This window comes from Lynx canadensis, chromosome D3 (genome assembly GCF_007474595.2).
Source record: "Lynx canadensis isolate LIC74 chromosome D3, mLynCan4.pri.v2, whole genome shotgun sequence".
Classification (NCBI taxonomy): Eukaryota; Metazoa; Chordata; class Mammalia; order Carnivora; family Felidae; genus Lynx; species Lynx canadensis.
In genome coordinates this window covers 70,473,214-70,499,139 of record NC_044314.2, presented here as the reverse complement: position 1 = coordinate 70,499,139, position 25,926 = coordinate 70,473,214, and the positions used below count along the sequence as shown (strand labels likewise).

General features: G+C 44.5%; 1 protein-coding gene across 1 annotated transcript in view; it reads right to left on the bottom strand.

The window, feature by feature from the left end:
• The window catches only part of KREMEN1 (kringle containing transmembrane protein 1), a 72,901-nt gene extending 47,638 nt beyond the window's left edge, over positions 1 to 25,263 (bottom strand). Inside the window, 2 exon segments of the mRNA XM_030335771.1 lie at positions 3,437 to 3,599; positions 25,167 to 25,263. Of these exon segments, the coding sequence (XP_030191631.1) occupies positions 3,437 to 3,599; positions 25,167 to 25,263 (260 nt within the window).
• Positions 25,264 to 25,926: the final 663 nt, after the last annotated feature.

Here is a 25,926-nt window from a genome sequence, read left to right as displayed (position 1 = left end):
CACGATTGGGAACACAACCCCGTTATTTGAGAAGATGGCTTCAAGAAAGGATACACATCAAACCCTGGAAAGTATCTCTGGAGAATGAGACTATCAGTAATTTTAATCCCTTTTCTTTTCTGATTCTCTTTATTTTCCTATTTCTTCTATGATGAACACTGATTGTGTGATTTTTTAAACAGTAAAATAAAATTCACATAATACAGACTCCACTGACAAGCTTTCACCAGGATCAGTCTAGTCGACACACGTTGAATAGAAACAGGTCCTTTTCCTACCTCAAGATACTAACTTCTCAGAAAATTCTGAACAAAGCTAAGCCATCAGGCAGAACATGCAATCCTGTGATTCTGGTACCAACTTCTGATACAGCAGTGATATTTTTAAAAGGTTTATTTCACATTTCTAAATGCCCTCGAAGGTCTTTTCAAGTCAAGGATGCCCTGACAATATGGGCTACACTGCTGAAACAGACCCCAAAATGACAGGGTTACTAGGCACACAGAAAAGCCCTGCCTTCTCCCCACTGCTTTCTGAGCTCCCTTTCTTGCAACTCAGAACACTGGAAACCTGACACTCCAGTTAGGCCGGAAATGGGCATAGAGACCCTGCAGCCAGGAGCTTAGGAGCCACCCCAATCAGGCCTGAGAGGGATAAGCCTATTGTGTGGTCCAGAAGATAAGCCGCCCTGAAGCACAAAGGGTCCTTTTATTTTCTGTGCCCAAGGGCAGGTGCCAGCGCCAACTCTGCTCTTCCCGGTCCCTCTGCTTCCCCTCTAATCCAGAGCCGTCGAGCCTGGAGAAGTGCATTCCCATCACTCGCCATCTCGCAGACATCTCAACTGCGACGGGTCTGGCACCGGAGCGCAAGACAAACATGGTGTCGGATATCAGCCGAGAAATCAAAGCAGGAGAACTTGTACAAAGCCTTCTTTAAACAGTATTTCACTGTCATCTTCCTCCCTCTATTCAGTGTCCAGCTTTGATGTACTATTTGGTAGAGACCTTTGAAAACAACTGTTTATTATCAATGTCAAAAACCATTCTGAAAAGCATCAGAATAGCTTAATAAAGAATAAGCAAATTCATCCTGGACTTCGCTGCAGTGCTAAAACAAAAGCCCTGGACCCTCCGATGTGATGATAATCAACATTTCAGAGCCTTCCTTTCTTCTGAAGTAAAAACTGGTACTTCAGGTCTGGTACATTCCATCAAATCAAAGGAGAGGCTGCAGCTGGCCAGGGCCAGGAAGAGGGTGGTTCCCCCCTTACTCTCACAATGGATAACTACTGTGCACTTCTGGGAGCCTATGTAGGGCCAGGTGCTAACCTATGACAAAAGACTCTTTTTTTTTTTTTTCATATAAATCAAACCTTTTTGGAAATTTAAAATTTACCTTAAAGTCAGACTTAAACCCAGGACCTCTTCTGAGAAGACATTGACAGAAAGCAACAGAATAACAGCATAAATCAGCAGCCCAAGAGACACTTCAGAAGGAGAGTGTAAGTAACAATGTAAAAACAACAACAACAAAACCCCAACACGGGTTTCCCTTAAATACTCTTCCCAACCCAACCCAACTATTTCTATGAATAGCAAAAGCAAGGGAAGGAAATAAACCAGAAATGGAGTGGGGTTATTTTTTTTAATTATGCAAAAATTCTAATGAATATGTATAACTTTGAAAATAAAATGTAAAAGAATGACTTGATAAGCGTATGGAACTTTAATGATAAAATGCAATAGATAGCAAAATGCGAAGTACCACAGATTGTTACCTCTGGGAGATGGGGCTTGCTGAGGATTTCAGGGGAAAGATGTAAAACAGGGGCTTTACTTAAACATGTATCTGTAGTTCTGAGAATTTTGTGGCGGGGGGGAGCTTTTAATATTTTTATAATAACAACTAAGAAATAATGCAACAGCAACTGTAGGGAAATGGCCAGTTGGTACAAATTAGAGCAGAGGTGAAAGAAAGACCTGAAGGCACAGGCATGACCAGGATGACAGGCCTCAGACGTCAAGACATCCACAAGGGTCCTGGAGTGTTAGCAAAGGTACGTAGGGAGAGCAGAAGGTAAACAGTGTGGCCCATGCAATGCAGGTGTGAATATGTCGGCTGAGCTGGGTTGACAGTGCCATGGTTGAGATTCCAACATATTGGTAGAAGCAGGGACACAGTGTGTGGCTAAAAGAGTCACTCAGTGATCACTTCCCCCTGTCCTGATGGCTCAAAAGGCTGCCTTTGCACCTGTCCTAATAATAACTAAATTCTACACAGTATTGAACCATGAGTCACATTATCAGGATCTTGAGTATAAATCGTTCAAGTGTAGTTGTAACCAAAAGTGCTTAGAATCTTTCTTTGCTCTTGGGGTGCCTGGGTGGCTCAATAGGTTAAGCGTCCTACTTCAGCTCAGGTCATAATGTCACGGTTTGTGAGTTTGAGCCCCACATAGGGCTCTGCTTTCTTTACTCTTGTCCCTATAGATCAGTGATTTTTAACTTGTTTGGGATCACTGATAATTTTGAGAATCTGATCCAGATTCTGATCTAAATCATGGATCATCTCTGCAGAAAACTGCAAGTACACATTTGAAGCACCTTGGATCTCAGGTGAAGAGACCCTGCCAGAATCAGACAGAAGGTTAAGACCAAAGAAACACCTTAGTCTATGGAAAGGAAGGAAACAGCACAGATCTGATGGCTATAGCTGTTCCCAGAGCAAGGTTATCGTGGGCTGGCAGAGGGTGGATAATGTAGGACAGCTTCCTTTGCTCAGAAGCAGAAGGAGGTTTGGGCCACACACGGTGCTCTGCCTGACCACCGCATTCACAGCAGCTTAAGAAGTTTGGCTATCTATGTATTGTCCACTGGTGGTAGGGCCAACTAAGAAATCCCTTCCCAAGAGACCTGTAAGTAATCAGATGGGAAAGCAGAGCTCTGAAAACCAGTATCAAAGCAACCAAGGTTGAAAAGGGTAGTAGACTGTGGTGTGCATGTGTGTGTGTGTGTGTTTGTGTGCACACGCACATGCACACGTGCACGTGTGCATATACACATGCAAGGTGTGGGAGGAAGATTTTTTTTTTAGTATTTATTTATTTTGGGGAGAGTGGAAATGGGGGAGGGGCAGAGAGAGGAGGACAGAGGATCCTAAGCGGGCTCTGCGCTGCCAGGCTGACAGCAGCGAGCCTGATGTGGGGCTCAAACTCACGAACCTGTGACATCACGACCTGAGCTGAAGTCAGATGCCCAACCGAATGAGCCACCCAGGTGCCCCAAAAAGAGGATTTTTAAAAGAGTAATAAGAAAGGCCTTCTGAGTTAACCAAAAGGAGACAAAGAAGCTTTCCATAGCTGTGAGCTAGGCTGGAAGGGACTGGAAAAGAAGGCCAAAGATTTTTTTTTTTAAAGCACTCTGTGGCCCCATCTTACCTGCAATAGTTATGCTCGCCTAGGCCCCCCTCCCCATTGGGGTATTTCAGAGTGTTGTATGGATGCTGGAAAGTCTCGTTCCAGAACAGGCATGGCTTCCCGCTTTGCAGTGCCGTCCAATTCTGCGTTCCCCTATAATCTGCACCATTGGCTGTGAAACATTCTAGGAGAAAGAAAAGACAGAGCAAACTAATTTTCTGGCAACATCCACAGTTTCCTCCCTCTCTGGTTGATGTTTTATTTGTTTTGTTTGGACCCAGCTGGAAATGGATAGTGTCTTGCTAGATCCTGGACACCATGAAGTTAACATCACTAGGGCTGAGTAAATCTGAAATGCAGTCCCCTCCAAATGCTAGGCTAGTCTTGGCAATAGCTTGTCTACAGACACTTTACAGATACTTTTCCCCTAAAGTATACAGATCCCAACTAGGATATAAACACGGAGGTGAAATGTATTGAAGCCCATGAAGTGAACCAGGAAACCCCCAAATCTGGGAACCGTTGGCAACAGCCATCACAAGGAATTCTGGGTGCTCGGAGGGGGTCACTGGTCTCGCCAGTGTCTCTGTGTGGTAACTAGAACCAGGTCACCAGCTGTAACTGAGCTCTCCCCTACAGTCTGAAAGGCTGCACTGACACTTGGATTTAATAAGACCATCGGATACAGCAACGCTTTGGAATCCCAATCACACAAGTCTGGGAATGACTCACATTCCCTGGTAATGAAGAACAGTCCTCCCCATGCTGTTTGAGATAGAGATGCAACAGTACAGTCAACAGGAGGGAGCGAGCAGAGGCCAAGTTGGCATTTTTCTCTCACCTCTTTCTGAAATTCCTCCCTACAAGACACACTGAACATAGTCTCAGGTCCAGTTAGTAAAATGACAAAATCCTTGCAGGTGCAACAATGTGCTTCTAAAATCTGCTTCTCAGACTTTGGGGGGATGGGAACTGAGGCTGATAGGATTTCCCCCCACATATTGCATGCATTAAATTCACAGAGATTCATGGGAAAGGCACAGTATAAAGAGCAATTTTTAAAAATTAATTTAGTTGAAACTGACAGATACAAGTACTTCAAACACTTCTTGAAGATGTCTCACCAGGAACCTGACGATCTGGGGGAGTTACACTGACATTCTCAGCTGTCTTTCTTTCCTTCCCCTGGCATGCACTGACCTATAACTTCCGGTATGAAGGGCTCTTAGTGCTGCCTCCTGGTGAAGTGCATGCGCCTACTTCAGTCTAAGCACGTGAACAACATGAGCACATCTACATTCTAGAAGATGCTTTTTTATTTTATTTTTAATGTTTATTTATTTTTTTTTAGAGAGAGACAGACAGAGCACAAGTAGGGGAGGGGCAGAGAGAGAGGGCAACACGGAATCCGAAGCAGGCTCCAGGCTCTGAGCTGTCAGCACAGAGCCCAACATGGGACTTGAACTCACAGACTGCAAGATCATGACCCGAGCCAAAGTCGGACACTCAACTGACTGAGCCACCCAGGCACCCCTAGAAGATACTTCTTTTTATATTTAAAATCTATCCACAGACCATCTCTCTGCCTGTACCCCCTTCCTCCTACTATCTGGGCTCTGTGTCTTGTCTGGAATAGCATGGTTTTATGGACAGCCAAAATAACCTGGAATCCCAGGCCGTACAGAACGTCATAACAATTTATCACGTTTGGCATGACATTCGTATATTACGGTAAGGGCGACTCATCAGGTAGGGGTGCCTAGGTGACTCAGTTGGTTGAGCATCCGACTTTGGCTCAGGTCATGATCCCATGGTTGGTGGATTCAAGCCCCGTGTCAGGCTTTGCACTGACAGCACAGAGCCTGCTTTGGATTCTCTCCCTCTCTCTCTGCCCCTCCTCTGCTTCTGCTCTCTCTCTCAAAAATAAATAAACATTAAAAACAAAACAAATGTTCAAAGGTAATTGAAGAAGGCAGTTCAGTGTGGCATAAAACACACTAAACCGAGAGGCTAAGCCCTGGCTTCTTGTCCTGGACCTGCTGTTGGCCAGCTGTGCGACCTTGGACGAATCACCGTCATCCACAGCACCACTAATGCTTACATAGTGTTTTACTGTGTGCCAAGCTCTGCTCTAAGTGCTTTACAAATATCAACTCCCCACCAACCCTCTGGGGAGGTCCCTCAATATCCTACTTTACAAGATGGGGCAACTGGGGCACTCAACCACCCCCTACAAGGCCTCTACTGGAGCCCCTTCAGGCCATCCTTGTTTTCTCTATCCTCCCCCTCACCCCACTTCCCATTCATCACCAAATCCTGTTGAATTTCTTAAATATACACCCTGAAAGTGCCCTCTCCTCTCCATCTGGGGTGCCACCCCTTAGGCCCTTCACCATCAGAGGACAGCACAGCTTCGTTCAGGACTCACAGCTTCTGCTTCTGTATTCCTGCAATCCATTCTCCGCACAGGTGCTCAAAGTGCCCAGGAAAATGTGAGCACTGGAAACAAAACCCAAACCCTTCATCCTTGCCTGCAAAGCCTCAGTGATGTGGCCCCAGGCCTTCCCTCTCACTGTACTCCGAGCTCTTCCAGTCACTTGCTGTGCTCCTGCCACATTGGTCTGCTTTTAATTCTGTAAACGTACCATGCTATTTCCTGCCCAAAATGTTCTTCCCTTAACACCTCCCACTGCAGACTAAATGTTACCTCAGAAAACCTGTCCCCCCCATCTCCACTCCTTGTTTTCTGCTCTTTGTCCATTTGCTTCATAGCATTTATTATCACTAGGAATATGTATAATCTGCTAGACAGGGAAAGAGGGACTGTGTGTGTGTGTGTGTGTGCGCGTGTGTGTACATCAAACCCTATCCTAACCCCAGGGTTAGAATGGGACCTGGGAACTTGTATTTCTAAAAAGCTGCCTAGGTGCTTCTGTTAAGTAATTTGGCTTGGGAACCACTAGACTGGATGATTCCAAGAGCATCAAGCCAATCTTTTGTCAATTGCTAGAATTTTAATTGCAATGTGCTAATACATCTTTTACTCCTACCACAAGTGGTTGAGGAGTGGCCTAGGAGCCAGAAAGGCAGGCCAACCATTGGAAGGCCTTAGCAATAGACAGCAACCTGCAGGATGGTGGGGTCAGCGTTCCCAGAGGCTCAGATGACTTGATTTGTAACACAAAAGAATGTGGCAGCTCTCCACATCTGTCAGTCCACATGAATGGGGATGAGGTGGCATCTGAGAGAAGGAATGGCAAAGTGCAGGCTTGTTTACTTCAGTCTGTTTCTCCTAGACCTAATCTTATTCTCAGTTACATTAGGGAAACTGAGGCAGCGTACCACATTTTATGATTCCCTCCCCCCCCCCCCACAGATTTGCCCAGTGCATATCAATTGTGGAAAAAAAACAAGAAGAACAAACTTGAGCATTCTGGATTAAGTGATATCACATCTTGATTTCATCAGAACATCAGAGTGGGTAAGGAAGGAGGACCCCTCCTCCCTTAATTTCTACTGCTTGAAACTGATATAAGCTTTGGCTAGATAAGCAAGAAATGGTTTAAGCCAATAAAAAATAAAATATCACATGACATTTACGCATATCACAGCGGTATATTTATGCACTCAGTGAAAGGGAATGAACAATGGTGAGAGATCTCATGTCTAGGATATCATTAATCAATCCATTCAACAAATACTTATTTAGTACTTACTATGTGTCTGGCACTGTTCACAGCACTGGGGCTATACTGGGGAACATTGGGCAGTCACAGAGCCTATGCACACCCGTGCACACCCGTGCACACACAGGGGAGCCACGTTCATGAAAAACTAGTCAAATTCACATCAGGTAGTGAGGAGGGCTATAAGGAAAAATGGAGTAAGGGGACGGAGACCGAATGGTGGGGGTTCTCTCTTAGAGAGGTTGGGCCAGAAAAGGCCTGGAGTGGAGGAGGCATTGGTCAAAAGGAGGAAACAGAACCATGTAAACAATGCGGGAAGATCATTACTGACGGTGGGCACAGCAAAGAGAAGACCCCTGCAGGCCCCTGACATGCCGGGCAGGTATGGGGAACTCAAAGGCAGCTCCTTTAACCTGGATTAGGGTGAGTGGGTGGGAAGTGAAGAGGAGGAAAGCAGGCAGGTAAGGCCAGGACACACAAGGTCTCGAGCCTTATATGAATCAGATTTTGGCCTTTGTTCTAAGTGTGGGGGGAAGCCAGTGGAGGGTTCTGAGTAGAGAAATGACATGATCTGACTTACCTTTTAATGCAACTGTCTAGCTGCTGGGTGGGGGAAGAACTTTGGAGAGGTAGGAACTCAGCCAGGAAACATTAGTCAGGTGGTTACAGCAGAAAGACAGGCTGGCAGCCGAAAGGTGGTAAGAAGTGGCCAGATTCTGGATGTACTTTGAAGGCAAAGCCAAAGGTATTTGCTGGGGTTTGAATACAGGGTCTGAGAGAAAGAGGAGTGGGGTATAACTCCAAGGATGGGGGCCTGAATGGAGAAGCCATTTCCTACAATGGGGAGGACCCAAGAAGGGCAGAGTACCTTGGGTGGAACCCAGGGTTTGGCTGTGGATCAGTTGAGTCTGGGTGGAGATATGCAGTAAGCAGATGGCTCAGTGAGCCTGGAGCTGAGGAAAGAGGCCGAGCGAGGATGGGGCTAGAAATGTGGCAGTAACAGCATGGATGCGTGGAGGGAACAGGATTACTGTGTGTGGAGACAGAAGATATTTGGGCTGAGCCCTGGTGTCCTGCAACATTTCAGGCTTGGAAAGAGGAGGGCCTGGTGCTGATGAGTGAGAAAGTGCAGCCTGAGAGGTGGAGAAAAGCTAAGAAAGTGTGTGGGTCTCAGAAGTCAAGGAAGAAGGTGATTTGAGAGGGAAGGAATAACAAACTGAACAGAGGAAACCTCATTTCCTCATCTTCTCTGGCTAGATCCCAATCACCTCACAGAATTCATCTGTTTGACTCGATCTCTCCACCAGAAAACTCCAAATATTTTGTGTTGGGGATTGAATGGAAATAGCCCTGATGTGAAACATAAGCCTGACAGAAATTTAGTAATACAGCAGAAAACTTCCTCCATAAGGCTGGCATCAAAGCACCCAGAGCATTAATTCCACTTTTCCAAGTTGCTAATTCCTTATCTTTTCCCCTGTCATCAAAATCCTCCAAAGTATGGCATATGACATTTATTTGAAAAATTGGAGATGCTAATTTTATTGAAATTTCCTTGAGATAAGTGGAATCACATTAGGATGATCAAATCCTTGGCTGAGAATCTTGAGCGAATGATTTTGTGGCAACTGGCTATTTTCTGTAGGACCTGCTATGCTATGAAGTGATAGTAAGATCTGTGGGCAAGGCCCCACGTTTGGTTGAGAGCTCAGTACTCCTTCATTGCTAATTAAACCAAACTGGAGCCTTCTCCCGTAAAGCTATTGTTTGTTATGCCTGGAATTCTGAAGTGTTGGGCATAAAGAGAAGACCTGATGCCATATACATTCTAAACTTTGATTTTTATACCTCAAAATCCATAGGATCTCACATATTCACACGGTATATGTAAAAAGTACTTGGAGATTTCAATAATTGACAGGCATGAGCTGTAGAAGACATAGAAATACTCCCCCCAAAATATTTTCCACATTACAGTTCTCAGTCTACCTCTTGGGGAATCCTTGAAAGATGGGGACCCGCTCCATAGACAAATACTACATATACAACATTGACAATTTCAGAAGTGTTCATGGAATTCCTGAAGCCCTTCTATGCAGCCCCAAGTTCCATTAACTCTAAGTACCCTGAAATAAGTGATATCTACAGAATACACACACACACACACACACACACACACACACACACACAGAAATTTATAGGCTTGAGTATTTAATTTCAAGGGTTATGAAATAGTTTAAATCAAATACCATTCTGCACAGAAACTTTCTGTTAACAATGTGGTATGGTATGGAAATCATACATTAGGGTCTGAAGCCAGCCTTCAGCCTATGGTTTACAAGCTACAGGCACTCAGCTAAACACTTTGAGTCTCAGTTTCCTCACTTGTAAAATGGGGGATTAGGGCTCAGGGCATCTGGAAGAATTGGAGGACGTACAAGTAAAATGCCTAGCACACAGTAGGTATCCAATAAGTTATTACAACATAATTATAAAGTTTTTTTAAATAATCAAATTTTATTATAAATTTGAGACCATGATGATCACATATTTCATTCTGGTCCAGAAAAATAATTATCTATAGGGATGCCTGGTGGCTCAGTCGGTTAAGCATTTAACTCACAGCTCAGGTCTTTTTTTTTTTAAAGAGAGAGAGAGTACGGGTGGGGGAGAGAGGCAGAAGGGGGGAGAGAGAGAATCTTAAGCAGGCTAGAATGTGACTCTGGGATCATGACTTTAGCCAAAATCAAGAGTCTGATGCTCAACTGACTGAGCAACCCAGGGGGCCCTGAGCTCAGGTCTTAATGTCAGTTTGAATTCAAACCCCACATTGGGCTCCATGCTGGGCATGAAGTCTATTTAAAATAATAATAATAATAATAATAATAATAATAACAACCTATATTAATTACCCATGCAAGGCAATATAACATGAGAGGAACATCATCCTATTATAATTCTGTTTAATGTTATCAGGCTGCCATCAGCATAGAAAATATATGTGATGTGAGTCCTGTGTTGAATCCAAACATTCAATGAATAAGAGATAAAAAGCTCAGGTCATGATCTCACAGTCATGAGATTGAGCCCCGTGTTGGGCTCTGTGCTGACAGTGCAGAACCTGCTTGGGATTCTCTCTTTCCCTCTCTCTCTGCCCCTCTCCCACTTGTGCATGTCCTCTACCTCTAAAAAGTTTTTTTAATGTTTATTTATTTTTTGAGAGAGACAGTGGGGGAGGGGCAGAGAGAGGGAGAGAGAGAGAAGGAGAGAGAGAATGCCAAGCAGGCTCTGTGCTATTAGCACACAGCCCAATGTGGGGCTTGAACCCCACCAAACTGTGAGATCATGACCTGAGCTGAAACCAAGAGTTGGACACTTAACCAACTGAGCCACCCAGGTGCCTCACAAAATGAACACTTTTTTTTTAATTAAAAAAAAATAGGGCACCTGGGTGGCTCAGGAGGTTACACGTCCAACTTGGGCTTAGATCATGATCTCACAGCTCATGGGTTCAGGCCCCTCATTGGGCTCTGTGCTGGGCTCTGGGCTCAGAGTCTGGAGCCTACTTTGGAGTCTGTGTCTCTGTCTCTCTCCCCTGCTCACAATCTGTGTCTCTCTCAAAAATAAAACATTAAAAAAAAAAAAAGAATAAGAGGTAAGAAAAGGGGCACCTGGGTGGCTCAGTAGGTTAAGTGTCGTACTCTTGACTTCAGCTTAGGTCACAATCTCATGATTCATGAGTTTGAGCCCCACATTGGGCTCTGCGCTGACAGCAAGGAGCCTGCTTGGGATTCTCTCCTTCCCTCTCTCTCTGCCCCTTCCCCCCCTCAAAATAAATAAACTTAAAAAAAAGTTTAAAAAAAGGTATAATGTAGCAAATAGATTTTTTTAATGTTTATTTGAAGAGAAAGAAAGAGAATGCATGAGCACACGCAGGGGAGAGGCACAGAGAGAGGGAGAGACACAGAATCCCAAGCAAGCTCCATGCTGTCAGCACAGACCTGGACATAGGGCTTGATCTTGGGAACTATGAGATCATGACCTGAGTCAAAATCAAGAGTTTAATTGACTGAGGCACCCAGGTGCCCCACAAATAGATTTTTCTTAATCAAAATTTCAACTGTGTGATGAAACACATCTTTATTTATATGTTCTAATGAATCATATAACTCAATATCTGTATGTATTATAAACGAGGAAAATGCCAAGTTAATAAAGTCCCAGCCAACTGAACTCTGCCAGCTTGTATATGCACAGCATTTTTAAAGTTCATGTTCAAAACCATGAGATGTTCTTTTAAAATAATTAAAACTTGACATATATGAGATAGAGGCAGGAAAACAGCAGTTAATCTAAAAGACATTCTATTCTTTGACGAGATTTAATAAAGTTGAAGACTGTGTTCTCAATGAGGCTCTATAACTAGGTCAATTGCTAATTACACTATTTGTCTGAAGCCATACTATTGAGAAATAGAAAATTTTTTCTCATACTGAGTCCAGAATATTCCTAGTTTTCTGGTAAAATTACTAGTTGGATCTCTATCCATGATATTTATGGGAGTCACTGTTTTTAATCCATCAAAGTTAAATGTCTGTTCTATGTAGGACCACTCAGCATCTCTAGTGATCCTATGTTGGAAGAATTCAGCTGAGTTTGACCGAGTTTGGAATCAACATGAGTCAATAAACACTAAATTCGATTATTTTATGTCTTAAAATAAGACAGCAGAAAACATTTTCCAACGGGAATATCTTCTGTTCCTTTAAAGATATCTCTAAAATTTGGTTAAGTGGGTAGAATTCTAGAAATACAAGGCTGAGGTGGAAAAAGCTCCCATTTAGAGAGCAATACCACAGTGTTGCCAAATGTCTGCTCAATACACCTACTCTCCTGGGTTTCTGGTACAGATCGGTATCCAGTGGGAATTTGTGGATACATCTTCAAAGCGCATGCTCTTGGGAAAAAGGATTTTTGCACACACTCAGAAGTGCTATAGGCATGTTTATTTCAGCTGTGCAGAACCCTGAAGTAAAGAGTAAAGAGACACATGACTGTGGGAAGGCAGTGATTTCCAACATTTTCCTACCCTGACATGGCTGAGGTAAGCTTAAGCGGTGATTCCCACGATCACATGGAGGTAGGTTATCAGATCTAGACTAGAGACAGGATAATTTTCTGTATACATAGTACATATGGGAAATCACTGGAATAAAGAGGAAAGCATACCAGATAACCAGCTGACACTATGTGGTTTGAGCAAATCACCTGGACACTTGAGACCTCTGTTTCTTCACCTGTGAAACAATGGGTTTTGAGACAGATAGTCTCAATGGCCCTTCACTCTAAACTCAAATATCAAGACTCTATCATAATGAAACTGAAGTTCAAAAGTCTGGGATGATGAAGTTCAAAAGTCTGGGATGATGTTCAAAAGTCTGGGATGATTTGAGTGTTGATGGCTCAAAATCTCTTCCAAGCTTAAAACTCTCTAAATCTGGGACACCTGGGCACCTGGGTGGCTCAGTTGATTGAGCATTAACTTCAGTTCAGGTCATGATCTCACAGTCTATGAGTTCCAGCCCCAAGTCAGGCTCTGTGCCCACAGCTCAGAGCCTGGAGCCTGCTTCAGATTCTGTGTCTCCCTCTCTCTCTGCCCCACCCCCATTCACACACACACACACTCTCTCTCTCAAAAATAAACTAAAAACATGAACAAAATTTTTTAATCTGGGACACCTGGCTGTCTCAGTCAGGAGAGCATGCAACTCTTGATCTCAGGGTTGTAAATTCGAGTCCCACATTGGGTGTGGAGGTTACTTAAAAATAAAATCTTCAGGGGCACCTGGGTGGCTCAGTTGGTTAAGCATCCAACTTTGTGAGTTCGAGTCCTGCACTGGGCTCTGTGCTGACAGCTCAGAGCCTAAATCCTGCTTTGGATTCTGCATCTCCCTCTCTCTCTGCCTCTCTCTCTCTCTTTCTCAAAAAACAAATAAAACATTTTTTAAAAATTTAATAAAAAATAAATAAATAAAATCTTTAAAAAATGTTTAAAAATCTTATAAAAATAAAATAAATCAGACCCTCTAAATCTACATGTTTCTCTAATGGAAGTGACAATTCTATGGTAAAAAAAACAAACAAAAAAAAACAACAACAACAAAATTCAACTCCCATGTGGGCCCTGAATCTATCAGAGAGGTACTTAAGCATTAAGCATCCTTTTTGCTTAAACAAAACTACATCTTCAATAAATAAATAACAAGGAAAAAAGAGAAAGAGGGAATCCTATAGGTTAATAGAAACTCTTGTCATATCACCTAACTGTACCATGCTTAGATCCTGAGTTGAACAGTAAAACAACCCAAGAGACAACCAGGGGAATTGGAACATTGATTACTAACAGGGTATTTGATGATATTAAGGAATTGTTAGTTTTTCTAAGTGTGATGATGGTAATGGTACTGTGTTTTTTTAAAGAATTTTATTTATTTATTTATTTATTCATTTATTTGAGAGACAGAAAGGAGAGAGAATCTGATGCGGGGTTCGATCTCCTGACAGAGAGATCATGACCTGAGCTGAAGTCAATAGTTATGTGTGTTTTTTTTTCAAGGTTTATTTAGTTTTGAAGGGGAGAGAGAGAGAGAGAGAGGGAGGGAGGGAGTGGGGGAGGGGCAGAAGAGAGGGAGACACAGAATCCGAAGCAGGCTCCAGGCTCCAGGCTCTGAACTGTCAGCACAGAGCCCGACATGGGGCTCAAACTCACAAGATCATGACCTGAGCCCAAGTCAGACGCTTAACCAACTGAGCCACCCAGGTGCCCCAAGAGTTCTTATCATTTGGAGATACTTACTGAAATACTTATGGATGAGATGATATATCTGAGATTTGTTACAAAATAATCTAGTTGGGGAGACGAAGCCAGTACAAATGAAATAATACTGGCCATGGCTGATACTCACTGAAGCCGGGACATGGATATATGGGATTTCCTTACATTCGTCTATGTTTGCATGTGTTCTCAATTTCCCATAATCAAAATTTGTTAAAGGATACCTTGAACACATGTTGTTTTTATAATTAATCTACCTTAGTTTCTTTTTAAGAGCTGTAAACAAACTCAATCAGCTGTAAATTCAGTCATCTAAAATTAAGATCGACATTCACAGATCATGTTCTTGGGCTATGTATTAACAGTTGAAATGATCACAGAACAAGCTATACTTTTGACCAAAGTGGAATTACCATAAAAGTAATCACTCTAAAAAAAATCACTCTAATGTTCTTAAAGTTATCAGTAGCTTTTTATTCAAAAATGTTTTAGATCTTTCTTTTTATTCAAGGAAACAGTGTCCTTAAAAACAGTAATGGAAGAAAAAGTCATGCCTCTCAAAGTTATTTTAACTAAAGAATTTATACTTTTGGAAGGGCGCTTGAGGTCTTCTATTTGAATCTCCAGTTTCTTCGTCTTTATTAACAGATGAAATATTTGTTTAAAAGACTATTCCAAGAAAATTGAACCTACCATAAGCATAGGACCAGAGGTTCAAGTTCAGAAGACCCAGGAAAACACTTCAGAGGGGAGTCCTTATTATTTGTTGTATAAAACTTTGGAAAACAACCCAGAATGCAGTGCTGGTTGGGTACCACTCTTTTCCCATCTGGCTCTCATCTTGAATATGCTCTACTCCTACCCAGGCAGGGCCCACTGGAAAATGTGCCACGGTTGCCACTCTGAAGGACTTGTGTTTCTGCCAGGAACAGTCACCATGAATACACAGTGCTCAAGGAATTTGTATTTATCATTTAGGATATTAAAAATGCATACAATAATCAAATTGAAGACCAAAAGATAGTTTTTGAGAAAGAATCTAGCTCTATAACATACACAGAGAGATGAAGCCAACCCTCAGTGAAAGAATGGACTCATTCAGACAGTAGTCAACCGTCAGAAGAACTTTAGCTTCACGAATTAACCATGGATTCTACTGCCAACACTACCAGCACATATTCTATTGCTTTGGTGATCGTGTACCTCTCTTGAGTTAATCTTTGAATACAAATGGATCTACTTCAATCTTGAAATGAAATCTCATGCTAGACTAGCTTTCACTTATGCTTAAGATATTTTAAATCTTCAGATGTTTTAAAACTCAAAATCCAGTTCTCTGATGGAAAATAACTTAGCGCCTTATAAATCAACTTTAAAAGAAACAAAAACAAGATAAAAAGATGGAGCACTATTTGAAAGGTCATGTCTACAATAGATAGCACTATACTCCTATAGAAACTGGGAGCTCTAAAACAAGTCCCACAGCCTGGTCAGACTTTATCACCTTGAACTGTAATTGCTTAAGAAGCACCTGGTCCCGCTTCCACTAGCCCGTGAGTTTCTTGTGCATCTCATCTTTGTATCTGCAACAAGTACAGACCCCTCAGAACATGACTGGCGAATGTTAGCTGAATAAGGGAAGCAGGTATATGGGGGACCTGGGGGGAAAATGCATTACAGACATATTGAATGCCCTGGTTTCCTCACCATAAGTTGGTGAGGAATCATGACTTACCTCGCGATGACTTATGAGAATATGAGAAGTTCCAGGAAAGTTTAGGTAAAATCAAGTACTTGAAAATCAAATACTTGCTATTTAAGCCAGAGGAATCTGCTATTTAAAGGAACTCTATGGTGAAGCCATGTAATAGAGAATAATCAACCGCCTTTGTAATGAAAACATACATTTTATATTCTGAGTTTGCTTTAAGCAGGAGACACCTGGCACAAATCCACTTCGCCTCCCCATCTCTCGACCAACCCTATTTTACACTGTCTGAAGCTCTCAATCAGTATAAAAGAAGATAAAACAAACTGATATAATCCAGCTTCTGGACAAGTTTCATCAGTATTGCCTGTGCCCTATTTTTAATTTCAGATGGCAAGAAAGTTCCCCTATAATGGAGTCCTGGAGGGCAGCCAACGCTCCATGGAAGCCAGGCTATGGGCTATTCAGCTTCCCTTGGTTGATATGGGATGGTCAAATAAGAGTTCTTGAGTGGGGAGCTAACGAGCAGGTCCACAGCATGTCCCTAAAGCATAACTTTTTTATTATTTTTTTTTCTTTTCCAAAATTTTATTTAAATTCTAGTTAGTTAACATAGAGTGTGACATTGATTTCAGGAGTAGTGATTCCTCACTTACATATAACACCCAGCCCTAGAGCACATCTTTAAAATAAAACCCAAAGCAACAAAGTGGTCATCTTTTATGAATTGGCACAGGCCTGAGTCCTAGTCAGAGATGCTGGGCATACAAACAGTAGGCATTTGATAGACACTTGTTAGTTGGTCCCAAGGTAAAAATATGATTCAAGTGACAAGTTTCAGAAGCTCTAGCCAGGGAGACAGTTTTGGGCAGAAGGAAAGACTCAGTGTAGCACTAATTTATAAACAAACACAAGCAGAAGCTGTCATGTCTAGGCCAGCCACAGCAATAAGGGTAGACAGTGACCAACAGATTGATTTCATAGTCAAAGGTATAAAGTTTCACAGAGCTATAGCAGGGTTGCCAGATTCAGCAAATGAAAATACAGGATGCCCAGTTAAATTTGAATGGCAGATAAACGACTGATCAAAGTACTTTTTTAAGGTAAGTATTCCCAAATACTGTATGAGAAAGATTTATGCAAAAGAAATTATTCATTGTTTATCTGACATTCAAATTTAACTGAATGCCCTGTATTTAATCTGGCGATCTTCCTCTAGAGAGTAGAAACATGGTGAATCTCAGATGACCTTACTCCATTTAGGTTCCCAAAACACTGTCCACAGAAATGCATATGGACCTCAGATATGGATAATGAAGAATCTACTTTCTTTTTTTTTTCTTTTTTTTTTTTTTTTAAATTTTTTTTTCAACGTTTATTTATTTTTGGGACAGAGAGAGACAGAGCATGAACGGGGGAGGGGCAGAGAGAGAGGGAGACACAGAATCGGAAACAGGCTCCAGGCTCTGAGCCATCAGCCCAGAGCCTGACGCGGGGCTTGAACTCACGGACCGCGAGATTGTGACCTGGCTGAAGTCGGACGCTTAACCGACTGCACCACCCAGGCGCCCCTAATTTTTTTTTTTAACGTTTATTTATTTTTGAGACAGAGAGAGACAGAGCATGAACAGGGGAGGAGCAGAGAGAGAGGGAGACACAGAATCTGAAACAGGCTCCAGGCTCTGAGCTGTCAGCACAGAGCCCGACGTGGGGCTTGAAATCACGGACTGTGAGATCATGACCGGAGCTGAAGTCGGACGCTTAACCGACCAAGCCACCCAGGTGCCCCAAGAATCTACTTTCTTAAGAGTAATCAACAAAATGTTGATCAGAGTTGCCTCCTCCTAGGCCACAGTGAAGGGAAGGACAAAAGAATAACACAATTAGGATGGGGTTTCTCAACCTTAGCACTATTAACATTTGGAGTCAAATAATTCATTGGCGGGGCCATCCCGTGCATTGTAGGGTGTTTATTTTAGCAGCATCCCTGGCTTCCACCCGCTAGATGCCAGTAGTATACTCTACCCCACCCCACCCCACCCTGAGTTATGACAATCAAAAATGTGTCCAGATATTGCCAAATGTCCCCTGGGGGCAAAATCTCCTCCAGTTGAAACCACTGAATTAGAAGAAATGGTCAAATAAACAGAAAGTGTCATATCCATTAACCAGTGGTCACATAACAAAAGATTCTTCTCAAGGGAAAAATTCTCAGCTTGCCCTGGATGCCCTCAAGCCCGTAATAAGGATGAGAGGCCTAGTCATTTCAGCTAAGACAATCAAAAACCCCTCATCTGCCACAAGTGCTAGAGAAGAATCTTTGGTGAGCCAAGCCAATGAAGCTCTGCATGGCAGTGCGCACATCACAGCAAGCAGGGCGTCGTACACAGCCTTTGAAGACGTTCCTTTTAAGTTAACCTCCCTTCCAACTAAACTTTTTCCAAATCTCTTCCTGCCATTTGGAAGTTGAGTGATTCTCAGCTGAAAAGGCCTGTATATACGAGGTGCAGATGGCGGCAGTTACGGCCCTCACCAGATGCTGCAGTCTCTAATTTGATTGAAAGGATATAATTAGACAACAGAAACACTTTAATGAAAGAGCAAAACATGGAGGGAGGGAAGGATTGAAGGCCCTTAACTGATGCCAAAACACCCACCAGTAATAGAGGCTTTGAGTCTGGGGAAAGGGAAGGGGAAAGCCCCTTAAAAGGACAGTCCCCATCCTGTTTATTTCCCCATAGACATAGGAATAGGGATTTTATTATTGTAGATTTCCACTGTATTTTATGTGGGAACAATCTGATTAAAACCAGAAGAGTCTTCGGAAGAACATCAAAGAAAAACAAATATGGCTTCTGTGGTCATTATTAAAAATATTTTTACCAGCCCAATAATCATCTTTGAAGATGAATTTTTATAGATTGAACAGCAGCAAGTAATTTACATACTGTGATGGCACTGGTTAAGGATCGCTACCATCGTAGAAGAGGACTGCTTGGTCGCCATGTTTTCACGCAACTTTAGGCCACCAAGGAACACGGACAGCCATTTAACCTATCTGCTTGGAAGGCATGAAGAAACCACGCAGAGTGAGTTGTACATGCTGATGCTGCAACCATTTTGGATCGTCTTTAAAAGTTGCTTATGCAGTTTTTACTATTTCCTAGCTTTCAAACTTTTGAGTGTGAGTATACTGCTCTGGTTCTAACCAAGAATCTAACCAAACTGAAAGAAATCCCGCCCTCAAAGTCTGAAGTTGCTAATGTGGTGTGACACTGGGGTTTGGAAGCGGCTGCAGGCTCCCCAGCCCACTAGAAGCAGGGCCCGCCCTTGTGGTAAATTGAACAATAAAAGTTTAATGCTTTGGCAACTTGCCAAGGATTAAATCAGTGGCAAGAGAAACTGGAGGCTGGGCCTAGCGGAGGAGCAGCCCCTAGAAGGTCCTGTTATAATTGAGAGGAATAAAGGCAACCTTGCATGTCAGATGGCCTAAAATCTTTTGTCTGTGAGAGATGCTTCCCAGCACCCAACTTCATTTGTCTTCAAACTTACAAGGCCAGGGTGCCTGGCTGGCTCAGTTGGTGGAGCTTGCAACTCGAATCTCAAGGTTGTAAGTTCAAGCCCCACGTTGGGTGTAGAGGTTACTTAAAAATAAAATCATAACACACACACACACACCAAAAAAACTGTTCCAAGTCCAGGCTAGGGAAGGTGTTTTCCTAGAAAGAAGATTAAAAGCGGGTGGGAGGAGTAGGGAGCAGGGGATTTCCTTGGAGGAGGAGAAGCAAACTTCTATATAGTGGCTATTTTTGAGAAGTATGAACACCCTTCTGACATTTCTACAATGGCCTCTCTCCTTTCTCTGTTCAGTCGGAATCCAGGATAATGTCTCAGAGGTGAGGTCTGGGGAAGAGGCCACTGTCATCTTGAGAAGACAATACTAAAGACCACAGAGAGAGGGAAAAACAGAGTGAACTAGGGCTGCTCATCCTGGACTAACACATCCGGGTTCCAGCTGGACTCTCAAGGTCAAACTGAATATGGAAGGAATGTCAGTCATTGTTCTGCCCCACTCAGGGGCCCCGCACAGTGAGCCAGCCAGAAACCAACTTGCCAAGTGGCATCAGGGGGCTTGGGGAGATCTCACCTCAAAACCTCCATAGGTAGTTTTCTATGGGACACATTCATTTCCTCCTCTGTTGTCCTAATTCAGGAGGCAAAAACTTCGGCAAAAGCTACAGATCCAAACTTCCGGCCTCTCTCAAGTGTTTTGCATTAACTGTTCCACAGTACAAACACAATCAACTTGGTATGTTTGAATGCTTCACTTTGTTTTTCAAAAATGTTTTAATTAAAACAAAATAATCAGCCATGCTAAGCACATTGTTGTGTTTTAAAGGCCACTTTAAAAATGAGGACAGAACCATGAAAATAAAATTCAATTGTTTAGGAAAGTGATAGAAGTTTGTTTTCTTCTTCCTCTTCTCCTTTTTTTTTTTTTTTTTTCTGGCTGTTTTTCTGTGTCTCAGGCTGGTGCCACCTGCTGCCTGGGGTTTCCTCTGAGAAACAGATCTCTCAACCGTTTGCTCCAAGCAACATCTGCATAGTTGAACAAACATGGGCCAGTTCCAAGGCAGACACTATTTTCTGTATGTAGCACACGCTGAACCATACTGAATTTCTTCTTAAGGCATTTTTTAAAGCATTATTAAAGATCCAAATGTATGTGCATGAACTTCCCCTCATGTAGCTTTTTAAAAAAATTGTGGTTAAATATACATAAAATTTACCATTTTAATCATTTCTACTGTATGTCTCTTAAAATTAGTTAATAGTAAAAGGAAAATGGTTCATTTTTTCACCAAAATCAAGCCTCCTTTTCACCTTTCCAGACCAGTGAACACTGGAAAAAAATCAATACACATGGACCTTGAGTAGCACTCAGCCAAGTATAGCCTTGGGCCCAATCTGGCCCACTCCCTGACTTTGTATAGCCCATGAGCTAAGAATGGTTTTTAAAATTTTAAATGATTGAAAACAATCAAAAGAACGATATTCTGGGGGCACCTGGGTGGCTCGGTTAAGGGACCAACTCTTGATTCCGGCTCAGGTCATGATCTCATGGTTTGTGAGTTCAAGCCGAGCCTGCTCGAGATTCTCTTTCCCTCTCTCTTTGTCACTCACCTGCTCCTGCACATGTTCTCTCTCCCCGCTCCCCCGCCAAAATAAATAAACAAATAACCTTTTAAAAAAATGAATAGTATTTTGTGACACATAAAAATTATATGAAATTTTCAAATTTCAGTGTCCCTAAAGTTTTATTAGAATATAGCCATGCCCATTCATTTATATTTGTCTCTGGCTGCTTTTGCCCTACAAAGTCAGAGTGGAGTAATTGCAACAGAGACAGTACAGAGCCCACAAAGCCCAAATTATTTACTGCCCTTTACAAAAAATGTCTGCAGGGGCACCTGGGTGGCTCAGTTGGTTGAACATCTGACTCTTGATTTCGGCTCAGGTCAAGATCTCAGGGTTGTAGGACTGCACCCTGCATCAGGCTCTGCACTAAGTGTGGAGCGTGCTTGGGATTCTCTCTCTCTCTCTCTCTCTCTCTCTCTCCCTCTTCCCAGCTCATGCATGCTCTTTCTCTCTCAAGAAAAAAAAAAAAATGGAGCACCTGGGTGGCTCAGTCAGTTAAGCTTCCAACTTCAGCTCAGGTCATGATCTCATGGTTCACGAGTTTAAGCCCTCTGTTGGGCTCTGTGCTGACAGCTCAGAGCCTGAAGCCTGCTTCGGATTCTGTGTCTCCCCGTCTCTCTGCCCCACCCCTGCTTGTGCTCAGTCAGTCTCTCTCTCTCTCAAAAATAAATAAAAACATTTTTTAAAATTAAAAAAAAAATGTCTGCTAGCATCTGACCTAGGCCCTCAGATGGCATTAGAGGCCCCCAAATTCTAAACTAAAGATGTTACATTGCCCATCACCAAAAATCCCTAATCTGTTTATTGTAAAGGTATCTAAAGCAATATATTTTATCTTCATCATTTATTGCCGTTGCTTTAACTATGCTAAATAGTGATATTATCAATAATGTCTATATTAAGTACACCAACTTGTTGTTTATTAGTAGTGAGCCTAAATGGAACTTCTTTGTGCTTTCAGATTTATAAAAGGTCTCATTGCATATCTCAAACATTAATTTCTTTATTTTTATTTTTTAAGTTATTTATTTATTTTGAGAGAGAGAGAGAGAGAGAGAGAGAGAGAGAGAGAATCCCAAGCAGGCTCTGCACTGTCATCGTGGAGCCTGATATGGGGCTTGAACCCACAAACAAACCATGAGATCGCGACTTGAGCTGAAATCAAGAGTTGGACATTCAACCAACTGAGCCACCCAGGCACACCGCCGCGTATCTCAAACACAGAAATATCTTTGTCTAGGAGCCCAAACAAATTTTCATAGAAACACCAGAGTTCTTTGATATCAGGTCAATTTTGACAGGTTTGTGTTTCTTAAAATACTCAAAGCATACAAATAATGAGTCGACATGAAAGCATGTTAGTCCTCTTCACTCCTATCAGCCCCTGTGTTGCATTCAGGTAAACTAACATTAATGAAGTCCCTCAGAGGGACAGGGCTCTATACTGTATGAAGCAGTCACTGTTCACTGAACTTACAGGTTCTACAGCAAGACATACTACTGGCTAACAGGATGAATACCAGATGAGGATTTAGAGGAGAACGAGCATCATAAGGTATTCACAGCAAATGTAACCTGAGTTGAGAAGCTCTGTGGATGCACACCTGACAGCCCCCAAAGGCAGTGAAACAGCCAAGCAGGTAGTTTGCCTTAGGTGGAAAGCTGAGATAGCACAATTCCGCCCAGCCTTCTCTACTTTTCCTACCTCTAGGCTCTCCCCTGCAGGTCAGTAAATTCCAAATGGGAGCCCACTTCAGAGAGCTCATTAGCCCTAGGGCCCTGGCTACCTTCCTCCTAGAAAGGAAAGTCTAGATTCCACCATCAACTTCTGTCCTTATCAGTTGTGAAGGAAGGGAGAGAATCTCAAAGGAAGAATGGAGAGGAGAAGGGAGATCATTTGGGGTTGGTTATACACTGTAATTAGAACTAGCATTGATGGGGAATGAGCTAACTGTTTTTATAAAGTCAGCATTCAAAAATGCAAACCACCAGTAATTTAAATATTACAAAATTGTGCAGAATATAAGTATTGAAATAATTTTTTCCATCCACAAAATTTCAGAGAAAATTACAGTATCAAAAAATATAAAATGGCAAGTTTGGCATATCCTCAAGGATTTAAGAAACTAGTAGGCAGGCTTGAGACAGGATGTGATGCTGAAGACCATGTGGTATCTCCCTAAAACTGCTTCTGGAACTAAAGAGGAAAATCCTGACCAGGGCACAAAAGCCCTGGTATACCAAGATGGTAGGAAACAGAGCTGGTGAGGCTTACTGGAGCAGGAACTTGGGCCACTTCTCATAAATCATCTCACAATGGTTATTTATTTGTCTCTAACTCACACTCCTAAAAAAAAGCGCACCAAGGTTTCAGGTTCAAACTGCCTAAGAGCTGCTGCATTTGACCCCTCCTAGCAAAGCAAGGATGTCTGAGGAGAGGATGCCACCTTCTAACAAACATAAGCAGAGTTGAGTCACTTAACGCTTTTCAGAGCTACTACTCTGCCCTTTCCAGAAGGGGAACCAGTTTATTTCCACCCATACCTCTCTCTCCATAGAGGACATTAAATCCTGACCACACACAGATGGCAAAGTGGAACTAAGGGGTTACTAGGTTACAGTTATGTTGACATATCCTGGCTCTCGGAAAGATCCTCCTTCATTCTTCTCATACGGCAAATAGCAGAAGAGATCAAACTTCTGTAGCAGTTTTTGCAGAAGCCCCCAACAAAGCTGCCGATCACTCAGAAACCACTTCCTGAGCCTAAAGTTAACAGTACTTGGAGACCCCTTTCTATTGATCTAAAGCCAAGCTTTGCCTTTTACAGGGCTTAGCCAGACTGGAAGCTCATAGCATTCTCAGGGCAAATGAGGTGTCTAGCACTTGGTGAACTGTGAAGCACTATAAAAAGTATTATTAAAATATGTTTATTGACTGCCTTCTGTATGTGGGTGTTACCACATCAGGCAAAGGGAGTTCTCATTATCTCTCCTTTACAGATGAGGAAACTGAGGTTCTGAGAGCAGAGTCATGGCCCAAAATCACACAGTAAGTGACAATACCAAGTTCTACCACCTCCCCCCCCCCTTTTTTTTTTAATAATCCAAGCTGGTAGGTAAACAAAGCAACTGAGTCTTCTTTCAGCAACAAACTCCTGTCCTTCCAGCAACACAGTCTGCGACTTTGGGTGGAGAACCCTTAGCCGGTTTTCCTACTCCGGCAAACCTGTAATGAACCCTTCCCGTCCCTTTCACGAATGCCCAACTCTCAACACCCAAACAACCTGCAGAGAAATGTAACCAGGCCAGACAACGCCCTCGTGCCTGCTCTTCAACTTGGAGAGAGTTCTGCGAAGAAGGGTGTGGATGCAAGCTAAGCAAAGTCCCCGCTTCCATCCTAGTCCAGGGCCCCACCTCGGGAAGCCCTGGCCTTAGCCTTGGCCTGGGAGTGGGTGACTGTTAAAAGTGTGGGATTACCTGGGACAAGGGGCTCTGCACTGCACCCTCGGGATAAGCACCCTAAGATCTGTAGGGGAGGTTTCCCATCACCCCTTCCTTCCCCTCACCAAGCTAGGCCCGCACCTGAGTTTGGGGAAGCTCAAGCGGCCCCGGAGGTAAGGAGGGGGCGTCCCGGCTGGGTACAGCGGGTCGTCCCGAGCCTCGGACCTGCCTCTTGCAGGGCAGGCAAATCAACTCGACTCCTCGAGAGGCAGAAAGTACAGTGCTGGGCAGGCGGGCGCAGCCGGGGACCTGGCAGAGGGGCTGGGCGCCCGCTCCGCTCGCCTCCGCACCCGCTCCTGAGCCGGGAGGCACACGAGGGCTGGGGACGCGGGGGACGTCGTCGTGGGTCTCGCGAAGGGATCCTGGCCCGGGGGTGTCGCTGAGGCCCTTGGGGAGGGGGTGTAGCGTCTCGAGGGAGGGTACGCCACTGAGAGACGGGGCGGGATCCCAGAGGTGCTGGGGCAGAGGGGGCATCCCGGCCCGAGGGGAGACGCTGAGGAACTTGAGCAGGGGGTCCCGGGTCCTCAGGCTGGGGAGACTTGCCAGCCCGGGAGGCGTCGCTGAGGAGCTTGGCGAAGGGATCCCTAGAATAGGTACTGGGGCAGACAGGGCGCCCCGGCCCGGGGGGCGTCACCGAGGGGCCTGAGGGGGAGTCTCGGGTCCTGGGGCTAGGACCGCCCCGGCCGGGGGGCGTCGCTGAGGGGCTGGGAGAAGGAGTCCCGGGAGGTGGGAGCTACGGGTTGGGCCCCCCCAGGCGGGCCGGCCCGCGTCGCCCCTCGGGCGAGCTCGGCGCAGGGCGGGCGCCGGGGCTCGCTCACTCACCGGGTCCGGGGCCGAGGCCGGGGCTGGGCGCGGGCCGGGCCGCCAGCGTGAGCGCGGCGGCGGAGAGCAGGGCGAGGCGGGCGGCGGGCGGCGCCATGGGCCGTCAGTGCGGGGCCCCGGGGCGCGGCCCGGGGGAGAGGGGGCAGCGCGGGGAGCCGGGGGCGGCCATCGGAGCGGGACGCGGGGCTCGGGCGTGGCCCCGCCCCGGCCACCCGGCAGCCCCGCCCCGGCCCGCCCTCTCCCCAGCGCCGCCACCGCCCCGGCTGTGCGGGGCCCGCCCGGCTCTGCCGCTAGGCCCGAGGGGCGGAGCCGGCTGCGCACGCCCTCCCCTCCCGGAGCGCGCGCCGCGCCTGCCACTCACGCACCAGGCCCCGCCCACGCACCCCTTCCTCACCTGGGCCCGCCCCTGCAGGGCGCTTTATTGGTCCGAACGAAGGGCGGGGCCAGCAGGTGAAGGGCGGGGCGAGGGGCCCCGCCTCCGAGTCCCAAAGCAGGGCTTTGGCAGGGCTGAAGTGGGCCAGGCGCCCAATGAGACTTGCTCCACCCTCACTCCGGTCGTGACCCACTCGCGGGCTCGACCGCAGCGGTAATGATCAGAATAGAAGTTTGCAAACCGTTTTTCCCTGTTTGGTTCATCGTAGTGGTTAAAAAAAAAAGGGTGCTCTAGAGTCAGTCTGTTCGGGTTCACCCTCCACATGGTCACCTGTAAGGCCTTGGGCAGGTTTAAAGGAAAAAATAGCTCTCTTACCTCAATTTCTTC